This window comes from Canis lupus, chromosome 13 (genome assembly GCF_003254725.2).
Source record: "Canis lupus dingo isolate Sandy chromosome 13, ASM325472v2, whole genome shotgun sequence".
Taxonomy (NCBI): Eukaryota; Metazoa; Chordata; class Mammalia; order Carnivora; family Canidae; genus Canis; species Canis lupus.
Genome location: NC_064255.1, coordinates 19589908 through 19613270, shown reverse-complemented (window position 1 = coordinate 19613270; position 23363 = coordinate 19589908). Strand labels below are relative to the sequence as shown.

At 42.2% G+C, this 23363-nt stretch overlaps 1 protein-coding gene across 1 annotated transcript in view; it reads left to right on the top strand.

Moving 5' to 3' along the window:
• Positions 1–22819, top strand: part of SNTB1 (syntrophin beta 1) — a 239160-nt gene extending 216341 nt beyond the window's left edge. Inside the window, exons 5-7 of the mRNA XM_025451008.3 lie at positions 9936–10132; positions 15853–16043; positions 19608–22819. Of these exons, the coding sequence (XP_025306793.1) occupies positions 9936–10132; positions 15853–16043; positions 19608–19700 (481 nt within the window). The 3' untranslated portion in view covers positions 19701–22819. The remainder of the gene's footprint in view (positions 1–9935; positions 10133–15852; positions 16044–19607) is intronic.
• Positions 22820–23363: the final 544 nt, after the last annotated feature.

The window sequence follows — 23363 nt, the reverse complement described above, 5'->3', positions numbered from 1 at the left end:
TTATTAGTGACTTTCCCCCTCACTTCTTTCCTAGACAACCGGTTGACAGCTGGGCTCCATTAGGGTGGCCAGTGGATAAAAGTTATTAAAGAACACCTGAATCATTTAAAGGATCTGACCAGATCCTTTGTTTTGCTTTCTTGTTTTTGGGGGGCTTACACTGTGGCATGTACTGGGAGATGGCTAATTTCAGCAATTAAGTAAAATGAGAATGTAATATTACTTAGCAACCCAGTTACCTAATATGTAGCTTTACTAATTTCGCTGAACCTGTGTGCTGCAACTGCTTTTATTTTAATTAAGGATATTAATAATAATGTTTTTGTATGGAACATTTTATGCAACATCCTCTAACACCTATCCAGAAGTAAATTAGTGCATAAGCTTCCTTTGTGAGACAGTTTTTTTTTTGTTATGTTTTTTTCTCAAAACCAAGCAGGCAGAGGGGGGCATATCTGAGGATCTAGAAACTGTATGCCGTCTAGCACCTCAGTTATTGGTGGACATGCATTTTGCCTGGCCTCCTGAGGGAATGAAGGCATTTCTTACTGCCAAGCTCTTACTGCCAGGTATCAAACAAAGAATTTGACCTACAAATGGGCTTATCCCACTGCCATGTTGAGCCTTGTGGAATCCACCTTGTGAGCCACTTTGGACAGTTGAAGTAATTTAAAAATATTTCACCCTTTCTTTTTACCCAGGTTAGGGATCCATTTACATACAGTTCTTTAAATGTACATACCATGGATCCATGCTGGCCAGGAATGTGAAATCTTAATGATTCACTTTTTTTTTTTTAATAAAATGGCACCTTCTACTCCCAGACCCACTCCCCCACCCCCCAAAAAAATGGCAACTCTGACTCCCTAAAGGACCAAGTCACTACTGAAAACACTAGTTGCTAAAGATGGATTTGAAGGAAGAAACAGGCAGTGGATGTTAGGCTAATCCCATAGAACATCTCATCCCAATTACCTTTCAAGATCACTTTTGGCCAGGGTTGAATTAATCTGGAAATGAGCATCTGATGGATATAAACCCAGGTTCTTTGGATCTAGCATTAGCTGTGGTTTCATGGATGGATGACCAAGGGTAAGAGAGAAGTCACAGTATCTCACAGGCGTCCTTAATCACAAACTTCTTGGAAAAGAGTCCTCCTTGTATTGTAGCTATTCATTCAGTCATTGATGTAACAAATATTTACTGAGTGCTTGCCATGTGCCTGGAACTGTTCTAGGTTGTGTACATACAGCAGAGAACAATCGAATGAAAAATCCTGCCCTGATCGAACTAATGATACCAGTTGCTCTTCCTATATATTCTGTTCCAGGTGCTGTTCCATACAGTACTCACACAACTCATTTCATCCTTATCAACAACACAATGAAGTAGGCATACTGCTGTCTCCAGTTTGCATTTGAGGGATCTGAGGCAGGGAGGGCTTAGGTAACTTGCCAAGGTCACACAGTTGGCAGATGGCCGAGTTGGGCTGCCTGACTCTGCTCTGTCCCCTCACACCCAGGGATTCATTCTCCTGCCCCGCACGTTATATAGGCCTTTCATTTGTTCACTTACTCATGCTCCCAAATAGTAGGAAATGTAAAATCTTGCTGGAATTCTTGACTTTGCTTCTAACCGTGGGAATACGTATTTGAACTCTGTAACCAGGGACAAGCATGTCCTTGGGCTTCTCACACCGTTTCAGATAACGCTCAGAAACTGGGTGTGAATTGTAGCTTGAAAGCTTGTCCCAGGGTGCCAGTATTTTCTTCCGACAGGATAAGAAAGTTATCTTCTCTTGGGAGATAGCATTTTCTTGGTTGCTGTAGCCTCGTCCCTGTTGCAGATATGAGACAGATGGTCATATTTTTAAGACTACATAAATAGCTTAAAATGTAAAATAATTGAAACATAAATAATAGCTATTTCAGAGTCCCCCTTGAGACTGCAGATCAGAAAAGATCTTTGGGAAGAATCTTGGGAGGAATGTCAAAATGCTGTTCCTGGCAGACACATTCTGGATGACGCCCTACCTTTCTATTTTTTTTTTTCGCCCTACCTTTCTAAATATGTATTTTCTAAATCTTAAAGTCCAGCTGACATTTACCTGCTACTTAAAGTGTCCAGAAGCTGGCTACGGTGATGTGTTCCCAAATATGGTCTGCAAATGAAGAGCTCACGAGGGGGCCTTTTCATTGCCTCACGTCTCGTAGCATTTCCGAATAGGCCAAGGATATGTGTGTGTGTGTGTGTGTGTACTTTCCTTTGCAAAATTGAACTCAGATTTTTTTAAATTTAATTTAATTTAATTGTATTTGTTTTAAACTCAGATTTTTAAAACATTTTGGAAAACTTGTATTTGTGCAGTTATTCAGCCAGCATGCATTGAACACATATCGTGTGTTGAGTTGAATGCTAGACGCCACCAAATCAATGAGAGATGCAACAAGTCTTCTCCCCTGGAGAACATCAGGATCTAGAGAGGGAGATGGGGTGGTGATCTTCAGTGCTGTGTGGGAATCCAGAGAAGGGGTGCCTCCCTCGAGGAGATCGTGCTATACTTGGTCTTGAGCTCCAGCCGATTGCTGTGCCGCCAACAGCCAATGTTTCTTTCCCTCCACGTATTTTTACCCTGGAGCTGTCGACTTTGATACACGAGCAACAAACCTTACAGAGTGGCCTCCACGAACACTTCCTGGCCGCCATCGTAAGCAGTCTCAGCCCCACTGGAAGAGATCCTGCCTCACCTTAGATCCTCAGAAGCGAATCATCTGCTCCAAAGGTGATTCTTCCTAGATGGGCCAGGGTTCAGGGAAGGTTTTAATCAACCATCAAGGTTGATTTTTCAAGGCCAGAATGCCCTCTAGAGTCCCCTGGAAGTCACTGCCCAGCCTATGCTTGAGCACCTCCCCAGATACTGGGGACATTTATGGCGGCCTCCTCCCCCCTCCCATTCCTCACACACTGTCTTCTCTTTTCCAGACTGATTATCTCCAAGAATGTCCTTTCTGAAGCAGTTTTTGTACTTTTCTGTTTGGATCATTGTCTTCTAATATCATGACACTTGTATGGAGCTGTATTTTAGTATCACTGGTTTCCTTTGAAATTCTATTTACCTTATAATTTGTACACATTATTCAGAAAAAGGGTCCACAGCTTCCATGACACTGCCTAATGGATGCAGGGTACAGAAAGATGAAGTCCTTTCCTAAAGTTTGGTGTCTAAAACCAAATGGTGTGTTTTAGGTGTGGTTTGATCAGTACAGGGCGACAGAGGACCATCACCTGCTCTCATTCCATTAATTCATCTTAAATTCACATTAGTGCTGTTGGTTGCTCTAAGTGGAGCCAGCCATCAACTAATTTCCGGTGGTGCTTCTACACCGAGTCTCCCCCATTCTAATTTTGTTGTTGTTGTTTGTTTTGGGCTCCAACTGCAGTGCTTAGTAATCTTATGTCTTGATTCTGTATTTCTTTTTACCGGTTTTGGGTCATCCGCTGATTTGATGTCAATGTCCTCTACAACTTCAGACAAGTCACTGATGAAAGTGTTCAACAGGGCAGGTCGGAGGCCTCTACCTCCATTTCTAATTAAATTGATTCGTCCTGGCTCTGACCACTTCACATAGGACTCATCTAACTGATAAGCTTTGTATCCAGCACTTACTCCTTTTAAGTCCAAATGAATATTAAAGGAAACTCTGTCAGTACATTTTTTCCTGAATATTCACTTAATCTATTCCTTTTCTAGTAACCTGGTTTCTGGATGAAAACAGTTGATGTAAGGAAGTCACACAGGGCCTTGTGAACTCCTATTTCCTATTTTCCAAAGTGAAAAAAAAGAAAAGGTGATGCCTTAAAAAGACCCATTACTAAAATAATAATAATAATAATAATAATAATAATAATAATAATAAATTAAAAATTTTAAAAAAATTACTGAATTTGGCCTGGGAACAAGATCAAAGAATTGACTTTATTCTTTGTTTTGAAAATCAGGATATAATTTTCACTTTTTCTGTCTTTGAACTGCTGATTTGTTCTCCTTGATTTCCCAAAGATCCTCCTCCCCCCAGAGTTTCACTTACGTAGCATTTAAGCCCCTCTGCTACCTTGGTGTGGATTCTTCACACAAGGACTTGAGTTCATTTGAAACATCAGGGTACCTTCTTCCCAAATCTCTTCCTTCTGGGCTCCCACCGCTCCTTCCTCCTCACGTCTCAAAAACATTTTTTTTCATAAAAGCAGCAAAGCCAGAATTCTCAAATCATATTTTCTTTCAGCCATCCATCTATATCACTACTGGCCTGGAGATGCGAGCTGCCTCTGCCTTATCTTCACACACCATAGACATCTAGAGATTGCGACTCATGTTGTCTTTTCCATTATTAGAAAACCTTCCCTTGTGTGGACCATCAACCTCCCATCTAAATGAAGGTTTCTTTTGAGTAGTGGTTTGACTTCTGGTGAAAACTTCCTGTCCTTTGCAGTGGACATGATCCTCGTGGTCCTGTTGTTACTTAATTTGGAACCCAGGTATTGGGTTCTTAAGATATTAAGGAACTTACTTATGCAATTTTGCTTTAGCTTCTGTTAATCCGAAGTGACTGTGAGTCCTGAGCGGCGATGCTCCGTGAACAGTCGGACTATACAGTATCCAGTATTGTATATCCAATATTATTTTATTGGTTGATATTGGAAATGTGCCAATACAAATTCATCTCAGGAGAAAGATTTCACAGAACATTGTAAATGTAATCGTGCCACTCTTTTCTCTGTTTCTTCCTTGTAGCAGTCATGTAACTAAAAAGTCTTACCTTGCCTTACATTGTCTAATGGCCTTGTCTTATTTTCGAAATGCCATGATTTATCAAACAACCAAGTCCCTGTTCGAACTTCTGAAGATGGCAGAGCGGTTCACATCCACATCTCTATGTATCGTCGTCCCCAACTTACTATTATTGACAATCAAAAGCAATTAGTTGGGGATGATATAAAGAACAAGGAAATCTATTATTTCCAACATCTTGATAAGAATGAGATGACAAATATGTTGATAACTGTAGGGTTCCTCTTTATCCTGTGCCAGAATCCACTGGTCTGCATTACTGTGATGGAACGGCTTTCCCTCCAGGTTCAGGTTCACCCTCTGGAGAAAGACCCCCAAGATAACCAGATTGCCTCAATGAAGAGGAGTAATTCTCCACCCATCCATCTCTTCTACTTGTCATCTGCCATACTTCCATATTCTGACTGTCTTCCATTTTATAGAAGTGAGCCTCCCAAGAACAGGGACGAATCTGGAGTGAAGAGTCTGTGGGAATCAGAGGGGAAAAGGGTATTTCTCCTCTTGAACTGCATCTCCTTAAGGTTTGGGCCACATCTTTTCTACTCACACCATGCCTCACCTTGGGTTTGCATAGAGCAGGTGCTTTTATTAGTTGGCTATTCCTGACAAAATACTATAAAGCAGGTGGCATAAGCAACACACATTTATTTTCTCATATTTCGGGAGACTAGAAGTCCAAGATCAAGGTACCATCAGGGTTGACTTCTAGTGAGGGTTTTCTTTCTAGCTTATAGATGGCTGCCTTCTTACTCTATCCTCACCTGGCCTTTCCAGTCTGTGTGTGTAGAAGGAGAGAGATCTCCGACATCTCTTTCTTTTCTTATAAGGGCACCATCCTATTGGTTAAGGCCCAACCCTTGTGCCTTCATTTAACCTTTATTACCTCATTATAGACCCTATTTCCAAATACAGTCATCACTGGTGGTCAAGACTTTAACTTAGGAATTTTAGGGGGACACAGTTCAGTCCATAACAGTGTTCCATAAGTGTTTGTAGGATATACCAGTTGGTGAATGGCAAAATCTTTATTGAATGAATGAATGAATGAATGCCTTAGTGACTTTTTTGGTGATCATTTGGAAGTAGAGAAAAGACTTGAACAGAGCAGGAAGCTCCTCTAGGGCCCTTCGGAGCACCCCTGAATCCAAAACAGTCCTGTAACTTCAACTGGAAGGTCTCAGCATATCTCCTGTCTCATTTGTTAGAGGCCAGTTGGTTCGTGCAAGGGATTAATGAGGCCACAGGTGGAGGTTTCATCCCACAAGGCTCAGTTCGCTTCATATTGAGAAAGGCTATTCCACTTCAGGTGTTAAGTTGAAAACCTAGATGAGGACAATTTAGGATAACCCAGGCATAAGCACATACAAGAGGACTTAGGGGAGCTCATCTGGTATTCCAAGCCTAAATTAACACTAATGTTAAACAAAGGACAAACTAAACATGTATTCTGAGTCGAAATGTGTATATTTTTCAGTGGAATGGAAGATCCGATTCTAAGAATTAACATGGAGATTTGACTTCATTCCAGTCTTGTAGCCTTTTAAAGCAAATCTTTACATTTAAAGTATTGTTGCTTAGTGAAAATTTTAATATTAACGGATTTGTTTCAAAGTTTTTGTTTTATATAGTTGAATTGCATAGAGATTTTTAGTAGATCTATATACATTTTGCCACATTTGCTATATATATTTATAAGATAATTTGCAAAGTCTGTCTAATACTACACCCAGAGGAATGTACTCATATGCATCATGTGGATATTCAGTGTAGTTCACTTGTTGTGTTTTTTTTTAAGTTTTTATTTATTTATTCATGACAGACACTCAGAGAGAGGCAGAGATATAGGAAGAAGGAGAAGCAGGCTCCCCTTTGGGAGCCTGATGCAGAACTTGATCCCAGGACCCCAGGATCACTTCTGAGCCAAAGGCAGACACTCAACCATTGAGCCACCCAGGCGTCCCTCACTTGGTATTTTTAAAAAACTGATTTATTTGAGAGAGAAAGGGGGAGGGCATAGAGGGGCAGAGGGAGAAGGAGAGAGAAACCCAAACAGAGGCCCTGCTGAGCACAGAGCCTGATGCATCCCAGGACCTCAAGATCATGACCTGACCTGAAACCAGACTGTGGTCTGAAAGTCAGACCCTTACTGGACTGTGCCACCCAGGAGCCCCTGTAGTTCACTTGATTTTAATCTGATTTAATCTGAAAAAGTATCTTTTTGTTACCAGTATTCACATTAGGTACTGGAAAAGACAATTTGCTTTATCTGATTGTTTACGTACAGCTCTACACGTTTCATTAACCAATACTGGTGTATTCAAAAGAATGCATTATTCAGCATGTCTGCTATTCTTCTGATAGCAAATCAACTTGTTCTTTAATATAGATATTAGGTAATTCATGCTTGATTACTGGAAAAATCAATTTCTCCTCTTCCCTTTTCTTTTCAATGAATGAAATTTGGTGATGAGATGAATAACAAAGCACAGCAGGAGTCCTACCTCCAATAGCTCTTTTCTCATTGTTACTTCCTGTAACACCCTGTATTTCTCCATCCTGGACTCCCTGCTCCCTGTGCCCTGTATCCATCAGCTAGACACAGGCCTTTCTCATACCTTGTTACACTTGGTTAATATTTTAATTCCCTATACCCAGATCTGCCAAGTGCAAATTTTCCAACAAATTGCATTTTCCAGTTATTGTTGGTTTTGATTTTATAATGTCTCTGGAGAAAAATTAACATTGGTAGGAAATTCACAAAAAAGTGGCATCCTTCACGAGGATGGTACATCTTTTTCTCCTTCCAGTTGGGCCTCTGTGTTACATTTCTGCTGGCCCTGGATTGTGACAGAGTTGACGTCCCCTTGGCGGGAAGTTAGAGATGGAAAGTGAGAACATATCAGGCTAGGGAAGGCATAAGGGAACTAATGTTTCCTGGATGCTTCTTATGATCACTAAACACTGAATTAAGTGTTTTATGTATTTTATTATATTGAACCCCAAGGACGGGAGGCAGGAATTGCTTTTTTAAAATAGGGAACCCAAGGGTAGCAGCACCAGGGGTATGGAAGGGATATGGAAATAATACTTAGTACAAACTGTATGCTAGGTCTATGCTGGGCATGGACAGTTTACAGTAGTATTATTTCATGTATTTTTTAAAAGATTTTATCTATTTATTCATGAGAGGCACAGAGAAAAAGGCAGAGACATAGGCAGAGGGAGAAGCAGGCTCCCTGCGGGAAACCCAAGGCGAGACTCGATTCCAGGACCCCAGGACCATGCACTGAGCCAAAGGCAGATGCTCAACCGCTGAACCACCCAGGCATTAATATTTATTATCTTTGGGTATATCTCTGTATCTTCCAAGAATTTTACAAGCGAAATGCTTTTCAATGAACCTTTTTCTTCAAGTAGGCATTGCAAACCATTCCTCCAACCAGTGTCAGCTTTGTGAGTAAAAGAAAGCTCCTCAGAGTTATACAACAAGCTCATTGCTAGAAATTCAACAGGGTACAATGTTTAATTTCACCAATAGTTTTGCTCTCCAATATTTAAGTTCACAAGAGAAAAATAAGCTTTTGGATTTCCTTTGTGCAATTTTCAAGCTAGAGGGAATAAGCGCTTTGCCTAAGAAGGTCCCTCTCCCGTCCACCAGGTGAAGAGACACCTGGAATTTCTATAACAAATGGTAGTGTATCTCTTTCTGTATTAAAAGATAAGGCTGAAAATGCAAATATCCTGGGCAGAAGTAACATTTACTAAATTATACACGCACTAGCCTGCAAATGATTGATAGGAGCACTTCTCCCAAAGGGAGGTTGACATATCAAGGAACAGGGGAGAGCAGGAGAGATCCGGGGGTTTATTTTTTATTTATTTTTTAAAAGATTATTTATTTATTTATTTATTTATTTATTTATTTATTTATTTATTTGAGAGAGAGCACAGGAGCAGGGGGAGGGGCAGAGGGAGGAGGGGAGGGAGAGGGAGAAGCAGGCTCCCTGAGGAGCAGGGAGCCCCAGTGTGAGGCTCCATCCCAGAATCCCAGGATGGTGACCTGGGCCCAGGGAAGACTCTCCGGAGAAGCCATCCTGGGGCTTAAAGGGCTACAAGTGACAAGTAGGAGCCAGTGACTGCTCAGAGGCTGAGAGTCCTTGTTTTTTCCATCTGGCCTTTCAGAATGTACTTAGAGGCACATTTTAGGCTGGGGCTGTGTTTTAAAGTCAGTGTGACAATCCTGTGGGAAAAATCACTCTTGGAAATCCCTGAGATTCCCCATAAAATGCGGTCATCTTCTGATCCTGGGAAGCGCAGCATCGCCCTTGGTGGGGGGGTGGGGCTCGAACACAGGCACACAGATGCTCCTGGTGGTTCTGGTCCACTTGCCCTTGGACGCTGGGGGCTTGGCAGATGCAGACCCCGAGGACATTGGGCGCAGCCAGGTGCTCCCAACCCCAGGAACCCCGGGGGAACGAAAGCTAGCCCAGGACCCCGGGTCGTGCTCATGCTGGGGTATACACAAGCTCCGGAATGGACTGGAGAGGGAAGGATTTATATGCCATTTAAATTGTTCTCTTTTGCATTTCTTCTTTTTTTTTTTTAAGATGTTATCTATTTATTCATGAGAGAGACAGAGAGAGAGGCAGAGACACAGGCAGAGGGAGAAGCAGGCTCCATGCAAGGAGCCCGATGTGGGACTCGATCCCGGGACCCCGGGGTCACGCCTTGAGCCAAAGGCAGGTGCTCAACAGCTGAGCCACCCAGGCGTCCCTCTTTTGCATTTTCTTAATTCTCTTTTTGGCCGCGTAAAGATAGTTGAGTTTGCCTCATTAAAGGGCTGTCATTCAGCTTCTCTGCACCAGACGCAGTTCCCGGGCAAATATAAGTCCCACCAAGCCGATGGAGGAACCGGCTGAGCAGTAGGCAGAGAAAGCACAGGGACGATGAGGCTGGAGCGGACCCTTCAGGTCTAGGGCCGAAAACAGAGCAAATCACCCATATGGGAGCCTTTCCCAGGTGACAAGTCAGGTGAACACTGCGATTTCCAGTTTGATGATTTTTCTCTCTCTCTCTCTCTCAACAGGCTGGTCCATTCAGGTCCAGGCAAAGGATCGCCCCAGGCTGGTGCAGATCTGTCTTTTGCTACCCGGACGGGCACCAGGCAGGGGATCGAAACACACCTCTTTAGGGCTGAGACCAGCAGGGACCTATCTCACTGGACAAGGAGCATAGTGCAGGGCTGCCACAACTCGGCAGAGCTGGTCACTGAAGTCACCACAGGTAGGCGCCCCTGGCTCTCATGGGACCAACGTGCCCTCTCTTCCACCTCAGCCCAAGGTCGTTTCTGTTATTGGCCTTCTGGGCTGTGTAGAATTCTAGAAGTGAACTTCAGTTCCTCCAAATTAGGGCACTGTAGGCCCTACTCCAGTGAAAGCCTGTTTCCATCTCCATTCAAGAAAAGTTGGTAATTTGGAGAGTCAGATGTCATTTTCTTACCTGCAGCCCCTGGATAGCTTCCTGGGAGCATGAGTTTTGAGGTACACACTAGTAGGGTTCTTGTTATAAACAAACAGCAGAGACTGACTCTGGGAAATTTATCACAGAATAAAGTTCTTGGTCAGAGAGTTGGTCAGAAAACTGGGGAACCAGTTTGTGAAAAAAAAAAAAAAGCAGGAAACAGAGGCATCCAGTGGGATTCAACAGCAAAGGACGGAGCCTTGGGAAGAGCCACCAGTGATCCCTGCCCCTGGTATGAATGTTGAAACTGAGGCAGGATGGAAGGAGCATGAAGTGTGTGCAGCCATGTTCATGCAGAGCTGTAAGAAAGGACTAATCAGTGGGGGAAATGGGATTTACATGGATTATTTACATGGATCACATGTGTATAGAAGGAAGAACCCTTCTATACTGTCCTATTTATTGCGTATCCTCATGATGTGCCAGGTATTTCATGTGTTATCTCTCAGTGTTTTCCACACTATGAGAGACAACCCTATTATGGGTCCAGAAGTCAATGAGTCAAGGCAAGACCAACATTTAAAAAATTAAATGGAATACAAATATCAGTGTAAACATTGCTTAGCTTTGTGGAATTTTGGATTCAAGGGTGTGTGTGTGTGTGTGTGTGTGTGTGCACATCTCAGGTCACAAACCATTCATTGCCTTATCTCTTCTAATCCTCACAGTTCCCTTGCCAATCTGATTTTACCAAATCTGAAAGCAAATCCTTAAGAAAGGTTAAGTAGCTTGTCCAAGATCACACAACTAATAAATAACAGAACTGACTTTAACACTAGGTTGTGTCATTTGAAAGACATTGAAAGACATTTATTGACTCTAGCGTCTGCAGAGGCATGGATCTCACTGCTGTACCACTGGTCGAAAGACACTCATTCTGTTCAGACAGCTACGATGAATAATTTTCATGCCACTCTCCAAATCAGATGGCTGGATAGAAAGGTGGTTAATTTAAAAAAAAGAAAAAAAGAAAAAAAAAAGGAAAGGAAAAAAGAAAAGAAAGGTGGTTGATAGGCGACAGATATAAATGCATCTATATGTAAATATATAGAGATAAGTTAATTTTTTAATTGGGCAAAGGTAAAATTAGAGACTGGAAACTAATGTGAATCTCAGCTAGCATGAATAAATAAAGTATATGCTATAAAATCTTGTCCATCAGACACCTAGGTGGCTTAGTTGGTTAAGCATCAACTCCTGGTTTGGCTCAGGTCGTGACTTGAGGTCATGAAATTGAGTTCTATGTCAGGCTTTGTGCTGAGCTTAGAATCTGCTTGAGATTCTCTCTCCTTCTCCCTCTCCCCCTCTCTACCTCTTTAAAATCAATCAAGCAATCAAACAATCTTTAAAAAATAAATAGAATAAAATCTTGTACATTTGCTAAGGTGGATTCCATATTATATTAACCCAGTGATTTTCAGCAGCCAGCACAATGTACAGGTGACAGTGTTCATAATGCTGTTGCTCCTGATTCTGAGATCTAAAACCGACCTCTCTTCCCGGTCTCCTGGGGTCACCCATAAAGAGGGCATATGCCACAGAGTAGCTGGTATCCTCAACAACAGTCTTCCAGTAAATTCAACTTTGAGTCCCACGGGGTTGTGTCTTTGCATACCCTCTGTTCACCCTCTTCTATCATGTTTTCTTGCCTGTTCTTTCATTTCCTCTATGTGAGGAATAAGGTAATAGCCACATTGTGGAATTTAAGTCAGGCCTGGATTCAAATTCTAGTCCTATTTCTTTCCTAATCTCTCACTCTCTCTTTTTTTTTTTTTAAAGATTTTATTTATTTATTCATGAGAGAGAGAGAGAGAGAGAGAGGCAGAGGAAGAAGCAGGATCCATGCAGGGAGCCTGAAGTGGGACTCGATCCCAGGTCTCCAGGATCATGCCCTCAGCCAAAGGCGGCACTAAACCGCTGAGCCCCCCAGGCTGCCCTCTCTCTCTTTTTTAACAAGATTTTATTTATTTATTTATTTATTTATTCATGAGAGACACAGAGAGAGGCAGAGACATAGGGAGAGGGAGAAGCAGGCTCCCTCCGGGGAGCCTGATGCAGGACTTGATCCCAGGACCCTGAGATCATGACCTGAGCCGAAGGCAGACGCAAAACCACTGAGCCACCCAGGTGCCCCTCTTAATTTCTTACTTAACTCTTACTTTCATCTCTTATTTTCTTCATCTGTACAAAGAAGGAAATAACAGTACCCACCTCACAGAGTTGTCAAGAATTAAGAGAAATAATCCATGTAAAGCTCCTAGCACAGTGCTTGACACATAGTAAGCGCTCATTGCATGTTATTGGTTGTTACTCTTGTAATTATTTCTCCAGACGTTTGCTGTCCAGTATTCTAGCTTCTGGTCATGTGTGGCCATTTAAATGCAACTTAATTAAAATTAAGTGAATTCCTCAGTCACACCAGCCACATTTTCAGGGCTCAGTCACCATGTATGCCTGCCTAATGGCTACTATGTTGGATGGTGCAAATCTGGGACACTTTCATCATGGCACAGCATCCTGTTGTACAGCTCTGCCCTAGAGGAACAGATTTCCCACAAGACATCTTAGGTACAGCGTTTCCAAACATTAGCCACACTAACAACAACAATGGAAATAAAATTCTTTTTGTTTTACTCGTAAAAGCCTCAGATTGCTGACCTCCACCCCCAGAGATTGGTAAGGTGATTCAGCCATTTGGGGTTGGGGCCTGAGAACGTGTACCTAATAACATCCCGGGTGGTGCTGATGCTGGGCCACGGAGCCCCCTGGGAGCAGCACTGAACCAGGGAGCAACATCCCCTGGCACTCAGGGGTGGTCTAAAAGAGTCTAAAAGATGGGAGACACATCCCTGTGTAGTAAGCTTTCTCCACATTTCCTCTACTCATGCAAACATGGAAAACCAGATATTTTATAGAATTTCTGCTGCAGCAACTCCCATAAAATCCATGTCTATTTTGTAATTACCCTGAAACTGGTTGGAGCTCCCTACTATTTTCCATCATTGCTGGAAACCTTTTGAGGGTATCAAAAAAAAAAAAAAGCGGTTTTCTTTTTCCATGCTGAATCTGTATAGCAAGAAAAACTAGAGTTTTGGATCTGAGAGTTGGGAAAACCAGAAAACTGGACTTACTGAAGTCCTATCTGTAAATACCGGAGAAGTTCACACTTCTTGCAACAAATTCAGGAGTGTTCTAGGAAAGAATGGAGATGGCCAAGGGGATTTGGTTTCGTTTACATTCCACAGATTTTGTAAAATCTTTCTCACTCAATAAGCTGAACTCTACGTGGAAAGCCATGAGGCTGTTGGTAGACCAGCCAAAGGAAATAACAAAACACCGTGTGCAGTGAGTTGGGCGGGGCGGGGGGGGCGGGTAGGGAGGGTGGGAGAGAAGAAATTCTGGAATGACCACAGGTGCAACCCAGTTACAAATTGAAAGATGCCTTCAGGGAGTTGGGGGAACGGGCCTTATGTTTTCATCAGAGCTTCAATTAACTTGCTAATGTGTTCGATTTGTCCCGTGTGGATTGAGAACATCCGTCAGATAACCAATCCCATTATATAAAGGCCGCGAACACCATCTGAGGTCAACTAGAATTGAAAGTAAGCACAATTGGCTGATTCAGAATATCTGAGGGCAGAGTTAGAGGAAGTTGCGATTCTCTCTCCTTCTCCCTCTCCCCCTCTCTACCTCTTTAAATATAGAGGAAGTATAGAAAATTCAAGTTCAAATATAGAGGAAGGAAAGAGAAATTCAAATATAGAGGAAGGAAAAAGAAAATCATGTTTAAAGCTCATTTGCCCACTTATTCTCCAGATAATAAAAGTGCAAAGAGTGTCAAAAACAAGGATCCAAGATGAGAAGCAGAATGACACCCATGCCACTGTCTGTGGCCATCCTGGGCCTGCGGGGATGGCGGGGATCTGCGGACCTCCTGAGAAGATGAGATTGATGCAGGGGCTCTGCTCACGAGGACTCAGAAATCTATTAGAGGGCGTAGTGCACTTTTGGGAAAAATCAACCCTCAGTTACAAATTGAGAGGTGCCTGTGGGAAGTCGGAGGAAGGGGTACAGTTTTAGCCAGAGCTTCAATTAAAAGCCACCTCATTCTGTGAGCAGTCCCCTGTCCCTTCCCCCAAACTCTGAAGATCCCCCCAACCCGCCCTCCACCGCAGTTATTACTCCTGACTCTCTGCTAAGATCCCTCTCCACGTCCCTCTGTATCCTGACTGCCAGAGTCTGAGGAAGATACTCGGCACAAGGTGGAAAGAACTTGAATTTTGAATTCTAAGCCACCTAAATTGTGACACATCCCACCTGTCTGAGCTTTCCTTTTTTTCACCTAAGCTAAGGTCCTGCTCCAGAAGTTTGGGGTAAGGTGAAATTCAGTTTGGTTTATAAAGCCAAGCAGAGCTAGTGATGGGATAGAGCGGTCACGATGCCCTTACTCTTGGCCCTCCGCACCCCCATTCCCAGCCAAGAAAATGTCCTGGTTTCCCTAAAGAGCTTTCAGATGTATTTGAAGGTCTGAGCCAATTTACTTGCCGGGGTCTCTTAAATGCGGTGTTCTGTGAGGCAAAAAAATCCAATCTGAGACTTAATAACCTTTCTCAGAGCTCTTTGATCACAGGTTTGAACCGTTCACAAGTCTTCCTAAATAGGAACTAGGATTCTGGGGCAGCCCCCCCCCCCCCCATCCAGCTTGTAAGTTTCGAGTGCTGAGATCTCTTCCTAGACACAGTGAGGACCACAGATAAAAGCTGGCGCCAGTCCTGATCAAGAGGTTCTAGTTTGTTCCTTTGGATCAGAGGGTACTTTGGTGACCACCACCTGAGAGGTTCCTGAGGGTCACACCGGGTAGAGACGGGAAACAGCATTCCGCACGGACGGAGCCACGTCTGATATCTTTCTGCAACCCAGCTCCCCAGGACCCACGTTCAGATCATTAGGGAAAGTTTTAAAACACTCATTTCTATCTATAAAATGAGTTTTGACATTTTTTTTAAATGGGATTATTTTAAGCTACTCACTCCCACCTTCTTAGGTGTGTTATATTTATTACCATGGGTGATGGAACGGAGGAAGGTTCACTTCTTGCACCAGGTAGTGGGCACGGCAGTGGGGTATGTGTGCACGCGTGTATGTGTGTGTGATGATGACGATGACAAGGCCAGCGGAAGGCAAGCACACCTGCCTACCTGTGTGCTCCCAGAAGGTCAGATAAGGCTGGGGCCCGGATAAAATTCAGTAAGTCCCAGCAAAAGGAGTTCTTTCAGCTTATTTCCCTTGGTTTCATGGAACAAGTTAAATCACAATATCAAAATCCGTCCAAGGAGAATATTTTCATGAGCAACGATGAGTTTTCAACCTGAGAAGAACGTGCAGCTGACCCTGGAATTGAGGAGACTTGCGAGGTAAGTGCGTGCCCGGGAGAAGGACGGAGCGCGCTCTTCCTCCTGCTGTCTCTGCTCTCTCCCCTTCAGCTTGCACCTACAAAAACCAGGAGTGCCGCTTGACCGTACATTATGAGAATGGATTTTCTATTACCACTGAACCGCAGGAGGGTGCCTTTCCCAAGACCATCATACAGTCTCCCTATGAGAAGCTGAAAATGTCTTCAGATGATGGAATCAGGATGCTGTACTTAGATTTTGGAGGCAAAGATGGAGAGATTGTAAGTGTATTTCTGTAGATAGCGTGAATTCATCTATTTTCCATCGGGCAACACGTCTGTGATGACTTGCAAACAAAACACTGCCTTATTATTTATTTAGCTGTTGACTATGTACAGAGTATTTGCAGGTTCGTGTCTTTAAGGATCCTTGAGAAACTATGACTGGATCCAGTTATCCCAAAGTTCCTTACTTCGGTCTCATTTTCCACCAGCGTACCGATTACATTTTTGAATTAAGGAAACTTTTACAAAGTCACCATTAAATGCTTATCAAATAGGATCCACCAGCTTCAAAATGCACCATTTTTTAAAAGCATCGAGCATCTAATCTAACCTCGACATTGTGCTGGTGTGTGGGTGTTGGGGGGGCAGGGGTGTAAGCTGAGCAGGACCGGCCACCTGGGAGGGCTCTGGGGAGCTCAGCACATGGGGATCACAGTGGAGGGGCGGAGCCAGGAGCAGAGTGGAAGGGGCAGCAGGAAACAGAGAAACTTGGTCAGCAGTACCCACGTGGAGGGAAGGCCAGACAAGAGCCCAGAAGTTTCTTGCTAATGGAGAATAATGCCGAACAAAATGAATAGATTTGCCAGTTAAAGTAACTTTTATACTTCTATCAATAATATGCAAATAGCCAGTGTGTTTAAATTCACAATTTCCTGTGATCCTTACTGCCTATTACAATAAAAAAAAAAAGAAAAGTATATTCTGTTCCACAGAAGGGTGAGAATTGCTTGTTCTTTCTAGCACCTGTAGTTGTTACATTCTCAGGAAGACCTAGCATTTCATTTAAGCTGTCAAATGTAGAACGTTTATGAGGACCTTGATTTTGTAATAACTAGGCTCTGTGTGGGTGCTTCCCAGTCACTGGTTAGTCAAGAAATAATTACCGGCTTCTGCTTGATAACAGGGATGAGGAAATATAAAAAAATACAGAGGTAAACCTCAATTTTTTTAAAGATTTTATTTATTCATGAGAGAGAGAGAGAGAGGCAGAGACACAGGCAGAGGGAGAAGCAGGCTGCCTATGGGGGGCCCAATGCAGGACTCAATCCCAGGACCCCGGGATCAGGCTCTGAGCCAAAGGCAGATGCTCGACCACTGAGCCACCCAGGCATTCCGGTAAACCTCAGTTTTAAAGATCCAGTAATTTCTGTGCCGCCTCTGGCCTTCCCTAGCCCATCCCTTCACCTCCAGCCTCCCCCGTGATCTCTGTGACACCTGACTGGTACTTCCCTGGAGACCATTCAGGGTGGCCACGCAGGGGCTGACCCAAGGGAAGGGCCGAGACACACTTCAGAGCAGAAGGCCTTCCTTTCAGAGTCCCCACTGGGGATGGCGGCCCCGCTGTTCTGGATGGCGAGACCCCACTAGCCCAGCCAGCTGCCCACTTCTCCCTGGGGGTGCCCCTGGCGGTGGGGATGAGGTCAACACCCTGTGCCTGACCGCTGATCTGAACTCACTGAAAACAGTTTTTGGCCATGTTCCTTCCTAACCTTTAAGATGGATTTGCAGGATTTTACAGGAATTTGTTGCTGTCATTTGTGTGTTTCGATCAGTAAGTTCAGCCTGAAGCACCAGGTTGGAAAAAAACAAGTGATTTGAAAGTCCATTTTACTAAGAATACTTATAGTTCAGGTGCTGCTCTATAGCAATCACTCAACTGTGTGCTATTTCCTAAAAGTGACTGTTCCCTAGCAAAAAAATAAAAAAATAAAAAAAAGTCTCTTGGCCTTATCCATGGCTTGACAAATCAAGGCTATTTTTGCCTGTGAGGAAAATCACTTATGTCTAAATTTCAGCCTTTCTGAAGCTTGTAATTACAACCTGACTTGGAAGATTTAGGCAGGGCCGAGTTTTCGCTGCCAGTCCATTCGGCTGGGAAGTGCAAGTTCACGCACAGCTTCCCCAGGCCTGGTGATGCAGCCCCAGGAGAAAGGCCCCACCAGGCCCTTTCTGGGGAAGGGAGCAGACATGTGCTGTAGGGAATGGAGTAAACCGAAGCTCAAGAGACCCGTGTTCTCTTTCCGCGTCTATAACTAATTCACCAATTGTCTTGGGCAAGTCCTTTTATTTCTTTGGATCTGAGATTCTCTGTCCATAAAATGCAGTGAGTGAAGCAGATCATCTTTAAGATGCCTTCCAAAAGTTGAATTTTTGTCGGTGAAACAGGATACGGTGGTTCCACGCGGACTCTGGCATCGCAGAGCCCTACCTCTGAATCCACACTTACTCTTCCCTGTCAGATCCGTGATCTCAGAAGGTTTCCAAACTTCTTCACATCTCAGTTTCCCACATAAAATATGCAGATAGGGACGCCTGGTGGCGTGGTTTTGCGTCTGCCTTCGGCTCAGGTCATGATCTCAGGGTTCTAGGATCAAGTCCTGCATCAGGCTCCCCGCAGGGAGCCTGCTTCTCCCTCTGCCTGTGTCTCTGCCTCTCATGAATAAATAAATAAATAAAATCTTAAAAAAATATAAAGCATGCAGATAATAGCAATAAGCTCTCAGGGGTTTAGTGCAAATTAGATAAGATGGTATATAGGAAACATTTAGCACGGTGCCAGGTTCATGATACATATAACCCTAACTTTGCTAGATGTTATACATTCAGGTTGTTAAGACCCCCAACAGTGCCATCAGCAGGAGACAATTGGGAACAAGTCCTCCCTCGAGTTTTCCTGATTTAGATGAGGTGATAAAAATGCGCCTCTTATGCTCTGGTCGTGTGCTGGGCCAAGGTAGGAACATGCTGAGAAGGGTAGTTCTAGCAGGGGCCTTCACAGATGCATGACGCAAATGCTCACAACAATCCAAGGGGATAGGACTCTGGGGACACAGCTTACCTAGCAGGGGCTTCCAGATTCGGAGTTTTCACACACAGTATCTCATTTAATCTTCTAACTACCCTGTGGATTAGGTAGAACTGGGAAAAATATCGACTTATCCAAGATTATATATCTCAAAAGTATTTTTATTTTTTTTTAAGATTTTATTTATTTATTCATGAGAGACAACAGAGAGAGGCAGAGACATAGGCAGAGGGAGAAGCAGGCTCCCTGTGGGGGAGGCCGATGCGGGACTGGATCCTAGGATCCTGGAATCACGCCCTGAGTCAAAGGCAGGTGCTCAACCACTGAGTCACCCAGGTGTCCTTCTCAAAAGCGTTTTTTTTTTTTTTTAAGTGTTAAAACTAAGACTCAAACTGAATCTTCAAGATGTGAAATTTAGTCCTGCTTCAAGCTGTACCTCACCCGACCTAAATAATATCACTATTGTGATACCAAAAACAGATGGTTTTGATGGTCAAGAAAGGCAACATCAATATTTATGCTATTAGTATATATAATTCACAGAACCTATTTTGGAATAAAATATATGGGATGTAAGAAATAAGTTCAAAGAGTTATTTTTTAAATCTCATGGGAGGGGGCGAGGATTTAAAACCTTAATTGCTCCAGTTAACACTTAAAAGCAGGAAGTGCACGGATCTGTTTGATGTGTAAATCGCTCTTCTGTTATCAAGCATTAATTTTCAAATCTCTCACACTGTCTTTTTAAATTTCAGCAACTGGACCTTCATTCCTGCCCCAAGCCGATTGTTTTCATCATTCACTCCTTCCTGTCTGCGAAGATCACAAGGCTGGGCTTGGTGGCCTGAAGAGAGGGGTGACCTCCTTTGTGCTACTGGGGTGCGACATCGGACACCATGTGGCGTGAGCAGCGCACCAGATGTGGCATGCCACACGGTCAGCTTTAGATCTCGAGTACTCTGAACTATCCCCGACTTCTCTGTCAGCTTCACCAACTACAAGGGAGGACCCCCAAGAAAACACCAGGAGGAATATCAGAAGAGAGCTGGCTTTTTAGAACAGCAGCAGGAAGGGTAGAGGTGAGGGCGAAGGGAAGTCAGAGCATAGCTTTGAAATAATGACAGTGAAGGACATCGTACGTTAGAACAGCATGCGCAGATCGTAATCAGACCAGTTTCTAGGCAACTGGTTCACCCAGGTAAGCAAGAGCTGAATGGACGAGGAATGGACATCTTCACCTCTCTCGCCCCCAGTAGCAGTGATCCCTTGTTTTATTGTGATTTATTGCCTACTTCTAATTGAATTGGCTTTTGCTGGTAAGGAACGAGCAGCGCTTCAAATGGAAACCCACCTGTTCTTTAAGTATGAAGCAGCTGTAGTTTTTTTCTTAATGAATTATCTTTCAATGATGTAGAATGATTCTGAAGTATTCTCATTAGCATATGCTGAGCAGGAATTAAATACAGCCTCAGATACTGATCTGAGCTGTAGGCTGGTAGAATCTGAGCCAAAGGAGACTGTTTATATTGCAAAGCTTTGCGGTGCAGAAGCGTAGTGTGCTCGAAAGGTGATTAATCTGGGGGCTGCACTCACACCAAGGTGTGGTTATCTTAGAGCCAAGAGTGATAGCCTTACTTATAGAAAGCAAATTACGGATATTTTTTTAAAAGATTGTCATTTGAGATATATATGTAGCATATATATCTCATATATATATATAACATATATATATATATAAAAACAACTTACATAAGGTTAACTAATTATCCCCATTTTGTGGTGTTCAGTGGCAGTACTGAGCAATTTATGGACCCTTGTTCCTGCCTGTGCTTGTATGCATGCGTTTTCGAACCAGTCATAGAGCAGCCTCATATAATTCTGACAGCATCCACAGCTCTTAGGAATTCCAGGGAAATAATATAATGACCTGATATTTTTCTACAAGAATATTTTCAAAAAACATAGAGCATAATACTGATTTATTGCTTTTATTTTTACCTTTCAATGCAAATTCACCAAAAAGATACCCGTATTACTGAATTTTGGAGTCACTTTCCTCAAACCTTAAAAATAAGCTCTAGAGTTTCTGTAAGCATTCATAACCCTTCTTTCCCATGTACTTTACCTAAACAGAGGCTCTGGAATCGACCTGTGTGTTTTTTCAGAATTGTCTTTCAGTACATACCTATGCAAAGAGCTTTTAAAAGTGAAACGGTTTTAAAGGAATGTAATTTTGCCCACTGAGATGTATGTTTATTGAATTACAAAGCAGTGTCCAAAGCTTGTATCATATAACACTAGTTGCAAAGGGCATGGAATGAGAGGTGTTTTGCAAGAGCAGTGAAAATAAGAGGTTTGACAATCAAAAATGTGTTAAATATTGAGATAAAAAAACGTTAAACAGATTACTGATTATGGGTCTCCTCAAAGACTTTAAGGTACACCGTGTGATTCTTCAAGGGAGGATCCCATGTACCATTCCTACACTTACTTACAAAGCATCTTCTGAAGGAAGTGTTTTAAAAAAACAAAAACAGGGGTGCCTGGCTGACTCCATCAGTAGAGCATGCAACTCTTGATCTCAGGATCATGAGTGCAAGCCCCATGTTGCGTGTAGAGATTACTTAAATAAAATAAAATAAGACAAGACAAAAAACACTTTGGAAAATACAGCCACTGTTTTTTTCGTTGTTGTTTCCCATTTCAAAATTCTGAAGAGTGAAGTTCCACCCTGAATAGTGTAGGAAAGCTTTGATGCATTTGTAAATTATACTGCACTCTTTCATTACAGATTTCCAAAGTCACTGGAATGTTGCTATCCAAGAGAATTATGCATTGTAAATAACATTAAAATACATATATTAATGACAATAGTTCAACAATATGTTATCTAAGGTGCTCAGTACTACATGAAGTATGAGTTAATTACTCATAATTAAATTGCAAAGATCCTATTCTATATTTATAGACAAATTAAAATGATCATAATTACAAATATTTCTTCATCAGTTAAGTTTTAGACTGATTAATATCTGGGTGGGGGTCAACAAATTACATTCTCTGCATTTATAAAAACTTAATTTAAATATTTATATTTTAGAAAATACATTTGAATAAATTAATACATTTTCTGAATTAAAATGTATTGCAAGAAGTAGACAATTTTACTAAGAGAATTATGTATATGAATCTTTTTTTCCTTCAGAGTTAAAGTGTAGCATATCAGAGTGGCTATGATGAATCAATTTCAAATACTCAATTTTTCTTGTACACCAAGCACCAATTTTCCTTGTTCTGAATTCAGGACATTACAATGATTTTACACTGTAGATTCTAATCTTGTCTTGATGTGTGTTATGAATGTTGTGAATGACACACAGTCATACGTCTGGATCATGCCTGGGTACGGTCAGTGAATCAGTTGAGTCATTATGGGGAATTTGTTTCTGTCCGATCTGCTCTGTGCTTAATCTGTTTATTTGAATCAATGAATTATTAAATTCACGTTTGTCCTTTAAGGGCAAATCAATACAAATGACTGATATTTTAACTGTACTTTGTGGGAAGCCACCCATTTGTTACTAGATGTGGTTAGGTGAGCCCTAAGCATCCCAGGGATTTAAAGAAGGCCAATAGGAAAATAGAAGCAATCACTTTTCTGACTTGAACTTAGAAGAAAAAAACCATAAACCTCTTTAAAAACACCCAGGTAGAGGCATTTAGTTAATTCTATCAATTGATGGAATTAAAATGCTGAAAAATGCATTCTCCTAAAATAAATTAAGGGCCTTTCTGGCCATCGTTTTACAAATGCTAGATATTCCATCTTGAGGGGATTGGCGTGGACTGGGGTCAGAGAGTAATTTCTGAATGTACCTTGAGTTAAAAAAAAAATGTGCCTATGTTTATAGCATCACGGATATCATGTAAAATTTATATATGAACTCAATAAATATTCACCTCTGAATATCGTAGACTGGTGGTTTCATGGTCGCATGAAGACACAACCTGCTATTCTCTTCCTCTAAGACTGGTTCTGGAAGGTGCTAATGGGTAAAGGGAGATGCCACTATAAAATTTGCTGTGTGTGGGTGTTTGTGTATCATTTCAGGATGGGTCTTTATCTGGGGCTTAGGGATCTTTGCTCTCATTTTAACTAACTTTTTATGAGATTTTTCTTGTACACCAAGCACCATATACTCAAATCCTGTGTAGTACTACAACTTAGTTTGTGTCCAAATTGCTTAGAATTAATGTTCATCTATGGCTGAGAAGTCTTTTTATATTTGAAAATTCAGTAGTATTGAGATTACATTTAGAACTGGAAAATCTCACTTTTAAGAGACTTCAGAGGTTATCAAGCACATTAGTGCCCGAAGTTTATTTATAATTTTGGCAATACTACCTTAGCACCTTAGGGTATATGATTTGCTAGTAATATAGCAACATGGTAGATACACAGAAAAGCGAATATACATTAATTAATTTTTTTAAAAAGTCTATAGCACCTA